Source organism: Gavialis gangeticus, unplaced genomic scaffold (genome assembly GCF_001723915.1).
Source record: "Gavialis gangeticus isolate Ggan-Ray unplaced genomic scaffold, GavGan_comp1, whole genome shotgun sequence".
NCBI lineage: Eukaryota > Metazoa > Chordata > Crocodylia > Gavialidae > Gavialis > Gavialis gangeticus.
Genome location: NW_017728997.1, coordinates 10,534,429 through 10,544,718, shown reverse-complemented (window position 1 = coordinate 10,544,718; position 10,290 = coordinate 10,534,429). Strand labels below are relative to the sequence as shown.

The following is a 10,290-nucleotide window of genomic DNA, read 5'->3' as shown; positions in this document are numbered from 1 at the left end:
GGATGTTCTCATTACCCATATAAATGTCTAACCCCATTATAAGGTAATTGGTATAAATTAGAACTGCAAAATTGCTCTGCTCCTGTATAATAAAATCTCCTAGGAGTTCTGTATGGCAGGTCATCAGATAGAACTGTCCACTCACTTCCACTGATAGCAGACAGGATTATTGGTTCCTGGGGAGTTACTTCTGATTAATGCCAGCATGAGATGAGAAGCAGGCCCTCAGTCTCCTTGTATGTATTCATAGCTCTGAGCATGCTGGCATAGCTCAGCAAGAAAAAACCGAGTGAGGCTGACGGGATATGTGCAGCGGCTAATGCTGCAGTAGATGTCTGGCCACAAGAGCCTGAGCCCCTTCAAGTGTCAGCTAAGAGAAATTCTATTGAAATCACACCCAAGCCAAAACTGGAATAAGTGCAAAGGGAATTACGTCCCTAAGTCCTGGACACGGCTCTCATTTGTAGTCTCAGGGGCAACTCCTCAGCACGTGGTAACTGGCCTTGGCTTTTAAGAAGCTAAGGGGAACCATTCTGACCGAGCACATCCATCTGTTGGCCTTTCGAGCTCACTTTAGAGGGAGGGAATTGTTTCTGATCTGAGGTCCTAGCCATTCGACTTGCTTGAATGGAGCTAGACTTTACACCAGTTGGATCCAGGCCCATTAAAGGAAAAAAAAAAAACAGAGGTGAAAGTCTGGCTCCTAACGTACAGTGCAACAAAACTCCCCGTAAGAGAATTCAGCCTAGAAGGAATCAGTGCTGAACATCATCTTGCAAAATGAAAATCCTCAGAAGTGCCAGGTCTGGCTCTCGTCCGCTTTGTGCAGGCATTCCTGCCTGCACCACAAAATAGGTGTGACATCCCCATTTGATTTGGTAGCATTTGACACCCAGAGATTGTGAAGAATCAGGCCCCTTGCTTCAGAGGTGGAGAGAGTGAGTTACAAAAACAGCTGATGCTATCCAATGATATCCCCAGCCAAAGTCATCAGTGAGCCCTGCTGGGTTCTGGCTCCTGCTAACATCATGCTTTTGTGGTATCTAACTGTTGGAAGACAAACTTTAGCCAGAGCTGTGTTTGAGGCAACAGCCCCGCTTAATGCAGAGCTTCTGAATGAATGGCCTCCAGGCCCTTTCTTTCCCATTTTATTTCTGTCCACCAACTCAGCAGTGGCAATAAAGAGAACAGATTCTTGCCACTCGCTCCGTTTCTACAATCTAGTACGCACCAACTGTTTGACCACAGTGCCTTGGTGCTGGGCATGTGGTGGCAGTTAGTTAATTATGACTACTCCTTTGCAGCAGATGTCTTAGAGGCATCTGATTGTGGTTTACTACAGTGCGAGGCTTTTCCACCTTCTGGGTTTGCCTGTCTCAGTTTTGCAGAGAAAGGTAAAGTAACGCTAGTTGATGCATCGGTCTCAATCCCCTCATTTACTAAGTTGTCTCCAAACCTTGTTTTTCTCAGCTGGCACAGAGGACATGCAGTAAGGAAGGTGTGCGTTTCTCCTTTCCCTATAAAACAGTCTGAGCTATGGCATAGGGATGGGTTGCCTGTCTGCAAAGAATTTACAAAGTACAGTTCATAGGTCAACCATTTTTCAGAAGTAGTTTTACTCCTTATCGCTTATGTGAAAGGCTTACACAGGTCTAGGTCTTGTTCTTTCTCAGAGACCCACAACTATAAATTGCTCTTCTATATCATGGGGCTTATCATAGGCAGGTATTTCTTCTTTCCCCAAGATGGGAAATCACTCACTTTGAAAGTAGTTGCATAATGGCAGTTGTGTTCTTCATGATTACTTACACACCTATTGTACGTTGAAACACAATGAGAGCTGAGAGTATTCGGTGCCCTCAAAGGTAGCTACTAAATGTGATGGAATATTTCCCATCCTTGATTTTTCCCATCCCCTGATTTACCATAATGCAACTCCACTACCTTGCCTTAAAAGTGCCAGATCAGAAAAGCCACTGATTGTTGGAAGATGAATGGTTCCATTTTTCCTCTTTCTATGTATGTTGACATGGCTGGTGGCAAAAAAAGCATGTGAAATTCACACAAACCATTGGAATCCTTACCTTGGAGACTGGCAAGGACCTACGAAGTTAGACGGTATTTCCTAAAAATCACACACACCATACACTTGACATGCTTGTTGTGTTGATCCTTTGCGCCGTGCCTAGAAAAAACCTTGATGTTAGCTACAGGAAAATTCCACAGCATTCAAGTCACTTCACCTAAGAATGGAGCTCTGTGCAGGAAACTTGTATTGGGAAGGGTTGAGTTTTGTTCAAGATATATAAAGGTGCAAAACCTTTTACAAAACTTCAGGGAGCTGTGCCCACATATGTAGTAACAGTTTACATGGAATAAAAATTGAAGACCATGGTGACAAAAATAATGATATAATATTAAAATAGATGATATACTGCCATTATTCTGATACAGAATTTTGTCACAGCAATCTTAATACATATACATGACAAGAAGTCAGGCAGAGCATTACAATATACTTTAGGGGTTCATTTGAAATATAAACTGCATTTCAATACATGGTTTCAAATAAGCAGCTCACTTTGTGCCAGAAAAAATTTACAAGAACTCATTTCTCTTTTTAAATATTAAAGCAACATAGAATCTTTCAACACTTTTTATGCTTAAATGCTTTGGTTTAATGTGCCACTTTTAAAACATGTAAAGACTACAGATATTGGTTAAACTTTTAACGTACTGATGCTACTAACCTACAAGTACTGTTATAATTATAAAGGTACCCAAAAGAAACCTAAATACCATTCTTTTGCTATTTGTTTTATGCCTAAATTTATTTTCCAGTATTACCTTCCATTGTTGAAATCAATTTTACTGTAGTATAAAAAGATTGGCCAAGATTTTTCAAGTGACAAGGTCCTTTTCAAAATCTTGCCTGCTATAATACAGTACCTCAGTGTTTGTTTTTAATGTTTACGAGGTGCAAAAGTATGCTAGAGATTTTTCTCTGGCAAATAGCTTGTTCATCACAATAACAAGAGAAATAAATAGTACATCAAATGGCCACTAAGAACGGTTCCTGCTAAAAGAAGACGTCTTCATTTCTGAACTCTGGTAAACATTTGAATCTGCTCGGAGATATCCGCACGCAGGCCAAGTTAGGCAGACACGGACAGGTGTGATGCATCCTCCTCCCGAAAAATGGGATCTGGAAGCAAACATTGAAAATGTCAGAAGCAGAGGGGAAAAAGCAGGCAGCAGTGGCATGCAGTGTTATGTGAAACTGTGGCAGTGATACAGGGTCACCTTCTTCTCCAATCGTCTAAATACAAATTGAAAAAAATGCATCAGCTTTCATCATCAGGCTTCTATTTTTCTTTCTTTACTGTAAATGGCATCAGCACAGAGTGGTGATGGTTTTGTGCCTCTGTACCATGCTGCCTTCCTAATGCATCTGCAAGGCTTGCATAACTACAAACATGAGGATCACACACAGAGAAGACAACCGTGCCTCCTGTGCAATGCAGATAGCAGCAACTTGTGGCTTCCATGATGCCCTATGGGCCTTAAAGATCCTGTGATTCTGAATTGGGCTGGGGGAATTCAACACTGGATGAATAACTACCTTTGCACAGGCATGCACTCACGCACTTTATTTCCAGCCAGACTGTTTTCTTGTTGGTGTATAATGCAGCCAAAAAAGCAATGTTAAGGGAATGCTATGCAGCCTTACTTTGGTTCTGCTAGGCCAGTAGCTTTTCAACTGGTTGTCCACAGACCCCCGGGGGTCTGCAGGCTATGTGTAAGGGGTCCCCGAAAGATGACTATGATCAATCAAAAGTACAGGAACACCCACACATAATTCAGATGGGTCTGTACCCCCACTTCAAATTTCCAAAGGGGTCCACACTTCCATCCAACATTTTTTAGGGGTCCACAAATGAAAACTGTGCTAGGCTACTTTATTGACACAGCTTTTGCTTATGCAGTCATACTATTTCTGCACAGAGCCCCTGTCTCCTGCTCCTAGGATGGGGCTCTTACTTACTGAGCAGCTCTTCAGCATTTTCCTTTCACCTCCCTATTTAATACATGCCCAAAGTGTGATTTACTGCACGTTATCCAGCCTCTTTGATGACAAAATGTTAAATTTGCTCATGAACTCTTCCTCGGTGCTTGTCACGGTAGTATCTGAGCAAAACACAACACCTTTGCAAGGTGAGCTCCCCCCTTTAACAGATGGAGGACGCAGAGATTAAGGTCAAAAGCATTCACTAATTTGGGGCGCGTCGTTTGAGATGCACAGGCAGGTTTGAGATCGCTGGCAGGAAACACAGTTCCATCATTTTGCCCTTTAAAAAGAAATCAATGTTTTCACACTGAAGAAGTAGCTAAATAAACTTTGGGAATAGGAGTAAACCACAACCAGAATCAAATATTTCTACATTGAAGCGAGGGGAACCTCAGCAGACCTTTCCCTTGCGTCGCTTCAGAGAGCAGCCGCACCAGCTCTGGGCAGGTCCTCCTGCATCTCTGCTCCTGCCCCCTCCAGTGCTGGTGCTGGGCTGAGAGCACGGCAGGGTGGAAAGAAGGGTAGTCAAAGAAATCTGTGCTTGAACGTGCTGGGATTTTTCAAGCTGCTGCAAACTAGAACAGCACTGAGGCTGCTGTAACTTTTGTCTAATGCCTAGTGTATCGGGAACCAAAGAGCAGAAAGGCGACAGAAAGCAAACTACATCCTTTGCTCAAGTACCTACAAGGACTCGACCCTAAATCTGGAACATATAAGGCCACTGTTGCACATATTCCTCCTCCCAACAGTTGACTACCCTATGTTTAATAGTGTGGTATGCAGCACCTACAGAAATATCTGAATATTCACCACCAGAACGCCATGCTTGTCAGCTTGCGTATCCCTGTCCTCCTAATCATTTAATTAGGATTTAATCATGTATGCTAGCTACATGTCATCTCTTGAAACACAAACAAATAGGTGTTTTAAATAACACTGTCTGATGGTTAGAGAGGAGACTAGGATGCAGAAACCAGCAGCCACATCCAGAAGGGTCCTGCATCCGTGCTGGGAGAGGGGAGCTCCTGTGTGACTTTGGGTGAACCTGTGCCTCAGTTTCCCATCTGGAAAGTGGGAATAAATAGTGAGATCCTCTCCCACAGGGCTAGTGGGAGGATAAACACACTGATGACTATGAGAAGGTCACATTGATCCACATCAGTGCCATGGACAGAAGCTCAGGGGCCACATTTAACCCCCGTTTTCAGCAATAGCCCAAATGCCTCTGTTTCAGTTCAGCTGCTAACTCTCGGAGTCCACCATACACACTCACCACGTGTGATTTAACATAGGTGATAGTCTCCGCCCTAGTGAGCACAAGACTAATCTTCCATGGAGACTAAATTGCCTTTCAATTTAGCGTAGCCTTTGAAGAGAGAGTTTAAATTCATTGGCACAGCAGTGTGGGGAAAGCATGAATTGATGGTGTCTGCTTTGTACCTGACCTGTAGATAAATGAAAGGTTTCAGCATTCAGCAGTACCGGGCTCTCAACCCCCATGCACAAAATATTTAAAAGGAAAGAAAAATAGAGCAAACCTTCCACTTTATTCCTGAAAATATTTAATTTCACAAAGTACAGGAAGGCAGTGCTCTACCTCACAAGGACAAGGGCAGAGTGAGTTTAAAATTAGCCATGTGGAAGTTGTAAACTTCAATGACCCCGATCATAAATGTCTTTGTTAATTGTGACGCCATGTGCAGCCAGCTGAAGAGTATGGCGGACAGTATAAATTACTGCACTGCAACAAGGAGCTCCTAGGACAACCAGGAGCTACTTTTCATTTACATGGAGGCTGTAACTGAAACAGGTTCTTAAAGAAGATATATGTCACCTTAGATAGCACGCATAAAAAAAATGCCTAACATCTCAGTAGAAGATTTCAGGGTATATTTTTAGTCAGCGTGAAGCAGTCAGGAAAGGAACTGCAGACACACAGCTGACAAGTGGTGCCTGCAAACAAATGGAAGTGCAACTAACTTGTTTTGTACTTACAAATCCATAAATTACAGTCCTTCATGCCCGACTGCTCTTAGGTCACACATTTTCCTGTGTGCAGCTTGAAAAACCACCATGTTTTCAAACCCTCGTCACAAACCAATTGGTAAAAATCCCTTTCAAAACAGACATAGGGCTGTGCAATCATTCTTGGTCAACTTCTGCTGTGCCAACCTGATAAAACGAATCCTTCCTAACAAAGTTGAGCTCAGTATATATAGTTAAAGCCGAACACTTGGAAGTGGACGGTGCTTGGAAAAGGTACAGATCACATTATGGAATTTGCAAGTAAGCTTAACCACCATGGCAAGTTGTTTTAATGCGTCTTGGACTGGAAGAACCTGGCAGAGCTAGAGATTTAGCCTCATGTTCCTGAGCAGAAGTTCAAGAAAGCTGCCCTTCATGAGAGATGTCAAGGCTGGCTTCCACTTCTCGGGTCTAGCAGTACGTTTTTAATGTCTTTTGGATCTTTAAATCTTTAGAACATAGGCATGGATGTGAAACGTCAGGGAAAGCGCTCCAATGAATAGGCCAGGTGTCTTCGTGTATGTTGACGTTGCCACTTGTTTAATTATTTCCAACTTATACGAGTCTTCTCACTCATAAAGCGATATCAAAGATGACTTACATGAGTACGGGTTTGGGAAGTTTGATGCTGGAACTGTAAAGTGTTGCTTAACTCAAACGCAAAGAAAAATCATAGGGTCCTTTTGACCTTGTGTTTTGTACAGAGATATTCTGACAGTAAAATATTTCTATACATTGAGCCTTTAATGCTATTTGTGTAACAAAATAAAGCGCTCAGGATTGCAAGGTACATTCCATACCCCTGTAAGTATAGATTTCTACGCAATTTGACTTGAAATATATCCCAATTCCTTTCTGCCCTGTCAGTTTTGGTACCGGGAGAAATTGCCGTTATTACACATACTCACTTTATGACTCAGGGGATGACACTCCTCTCCCAAGCTGCCCATCGGTGTGCACATTCGCAAACTCCGAATCCAGAGGCTCACGGCGCAGCACATGCCTCCCCCGCACTGGAGATCCCTGTCGCAAGCCTGAAGCCAACACATCCATGAATCAATGCAACTACGCAAACAAAAGCACTGGCCAAAGAGTCAATGCCACTGCTTTCTCAAATGCCTAAGAGCTGGAGCGCAATACAGGAAAGTTTTGCAACCTGGGAAAGTTTGTGGGCTCTAAGGACCCTCTTAATGTTGATACCAACGTGGTAGGCAGGCTCTTGAGAGGTCAGCACCTCTGGCTCCTATTCAGCTGAACAGACATTGCAAAGTCAAGCCCTATCGAAACATGCAGTGATCAAACGGGGAGTTGGACTGGGCTGACGGATCTAAATTAGCCACCCGATCCATTCATAGCTGACGTTATAATTGGCAGTAGTCTGTTGCCCAGCTCAGGAAAGCATCCCTCTGTGCTGTCCTGAACAATGATGGGTGTAAAACATGCACCGATGTGCTTTCCTGAATCGAGGCCTAAGTGAAGCTGAGAAGGTATAAAATGAATCAAGTGTGTCAAAGAAATCAGACCCCCTGCCTAGAAGAGGAGCTAATGCTGTTAAACTAATAAATGGATTTAAAGATTTTTATACCTCTTTTCTTCTGGATACTTATTCTACTATTTCATGGTTGAGTGCCTGCCCAAATATAAGACTGTATTACACTTTTATTACAGAAGTCCAAATGGAACAAGATAAAATGCAAGTGTAATCAAGGATTTTATGATTGTTAGCTATAGCTACGTCTCAGTTAAAAAGGGTTTTAATATTGAAGAGAATGGCGCTGAATAAAACAGTTCCACATCCAGAGAGGCTAATACAAGTGGGAGGAGGAGGGGATGTGCATTGTTAATCTCAGACACTGGCTTCAGACATATTTGTGGCTCATCTAAACACAGGATGAACTACGTGTTACTTAGCATATTTTGAAAAAAAAAAAAAGTTAAGAACAACTGGCACACTGTGGTTTACAAACTAATTACCACACAGGTTTGCTCCTGTTGAAGTGTTCTCTACACCAAAAAGAGTGGAAGACTGTAATTATAGCCATTCAAGGCAGAACCATATTCTACTTACTCAGGAGAGGAGTCCCACTGAAATCAGTGGGCCTGCTCACATAGTAAAGGCAAGCCAAATCGGATTATTATTTTTGGTTTATACGTCTGACAGTGAGAGAGACCAGCAGAAAAGGATCTGATCAAGAAGACAAACTCTGAAAAATGTGCATACAAGATCATAATAGATATAAAACAGACTATTATCTAGTGCAACAAACACACCACAAAAAGCATTTGAGGGTCTTACTTTGGGATTTGATATGTGCCATTATACCGTACGTGGCTGGGTACACAGTATGCCATTTAAAAAAAAAAAAAAAAAAGCAGAATTCAGATCAAAATGCATACTGAGTGTACCGCTAGTAACTGGTAACTCAGAGTGAGGCTTAAGCAACTAAACAGTCTGCATAGCCAAAAAGTGTGGCACTCCGACTAAAGTATGTATTTAACAAAGTACACGACTGTATGGTTTAAATCAGCCCGAATACATAAAGCATTTACCCAGAAGACTAATACGGCTCTATAAAGTATGGGGAAAGGCTCTATAAACTGCTGCCAAAGCCCCCCAGATAGATAATATTTGCTTTTTAACCTTCCACAAACAAAGAAAAAACCTTAACGGGGAAATTCTGCTCCAGTGACACACTTACAAGCCCACAGTAGCACCATTGATGCCTGCGTTCCTTTGGACAGATGGCAGAAAGCTTGTGCGGGATCAGGCAAGAAATTTGGGGAGGAGGGACGGGGTCCCAGATGGCTTTGGATGGGCAGCCCGGTCAATAGGACAATTACAAAACCTGCAGCGTGTCATACTCACTCCCCTCTCCTCCAGTGTCTGAAATGTAGCTTTGCAGTTCTCCATCAGACAGTTATGCCTGTCATTTGTGTTACAAAAAAGGGTGCTCGCACCAAAAGGGTCTTCAACTGGCACAGCATTTTAGGGCGCTTGCTTGTGCTGGTGCTAGGGATGTGTTTTGAATGGTTTATAATGGTTAGTAAGTGTATAGTGCATTCTTTTGTCTAGGGGAAGTGCGGTGCTGGAAAGGAGAGGAACACACTGACGTGATCTGATGCTTGTTCAACAGGTGGTACCTTGCCCTAATCCACCCTTCCTCGCGGGCTCCCTGTGAGTGCCCAAATCCCTTATGCCCCAAGAAGCCCACTCATGGCAGGGGCGCTCCTCTCCCAGGAACGTGCCCCTCGGAGCAAGCCCGACTCTATCCCGAAAGCGAATGCGAGTCCCTCTGAGCCTAGAGAGAGGCAAGGATTTCTTAGGGTGATCTCTTTTATCGAATCAGTGATGTAGTCAGGATAAAGTCAGACAAGCTTTCGAGTCTTCCACCGACCTCATCAAGCCAGACAAGCTTTTGAAGGTAAGACGGTCGTCCTCTTGTCCGAGGGATCGGCGTGAAGTCATAATAGACAGTAGTGCCCCGGGCTGAGGAAGAACGTCTTGCCTTCGAAAGCTCGTCTAATTTTATCCTAACCCCGAAGCCGGTCGTTTAAAAGAGATCGCCCAACAAAATCCTCACCTCGCACATCATTTCCGGACCCTCGTGGCTACATCGCTCTTGTGCTACGGTCCAGACACCCAGGGCAGGGGCTGCGGTCGACGCTTCGCTTCAGGGGAATCGCCAGCTCTTTCCCCTAGGACAGAGGTTCCCAAACTTTTTCTTAGTGTGTACCCCCTTCCAGATTTGCCAGCTGCCCCCGGAGCCCTACCAGCGCACCTTTCACAAATGCCACCGATGATTATAATCCACCATTGCACCACTCCCCCCACCCGCCCGTGTCTCGCCTACGCCGCAGGGGTGCCACGCTAGGTCGTTTCAGGCCTCCGCCTCTAGGCATCGCGTCCCCAGGGACCCTGCCCTGCTCTGCGCTCCCTCACCCCTGCCTCCACCTCCCACCAGCATTTCTTGCACAAACTGGGAGGCAACAGGGCGGCACCCTTGGGCGCCCGCGTGGGGGCGAGGGGCAGGGCGACCCCAGCCCGGGGCAAAGCCCCGCTGCCTCCCGCGACTCACCCCGGTGATGACGGCGGCGTCCCCGGCCCCGAGCCGCAGCAGCGGGACGAGCACGAGGGCGAGGAGGAGGCTCCGCATCGCGCCGGCCGGGCCCGAGGGCTGCGGGAGCCGGGAGCGGGG

At 44.7% G+C, this 10,290-nt stretch overlaps 1 protein-coding gene across 1 annotated transcript; it reads right to left on the bottom strand.

Annotated features, from left to right (window-relative positions):
• Positions 1-2,406: 2,406 nt before the first annotated feature.
• PROK2 (prokineticin 2) lies at positions 2,407-10,248 on the bottom strand. The gene is made up of 3 exons (XM_019504636.1): positions 10,171-10,248; positions 7,003-7,128; positions 2,407-3,205 (listed from the first exon to the last, which is right to left on the bottom strand). The coding sequence occupies exons 1-3, from the start codon at positions 10,246-10,248 to the stop codon at positions 3,080-3,082; spliced, it is 330 nt and encodes a 109-aa protein (XP_019360181.1). The 3' UTR covers positions 2,407-3,079.
• Positions 10,249-10,290: the final 42 nt, after the last annotated feature.

What these genes read in the sequence shown, in the direction of transcription:
- PROK2 (XM_019504636.1), bottom strand. Translation starts at nt 10,248, where the DNA reads ATGCGGAGCCTCCTCCTCGCCCTCGTGCTCGTCCCGCTGCTGCGGCTC. An exon ending in ACGCCGCCGTCATCACCGGG is followed by an intron (nt 7,129 to 10,170) that starts GTGAGTCGCGGG and finishes TGTTGGCTTCAG; the next exon opens with GCTTGCGACAGGGATCTCCA. An exon ending in GTCATCCCCTGAGTCATAAA is followed by an intron (nt 3,206 to 7,002) that starts GTGAGTATGTGT and finishes GTTTGCTTCCAG; the next exon opens with ATCCCATTTTTCGGGAGGAG.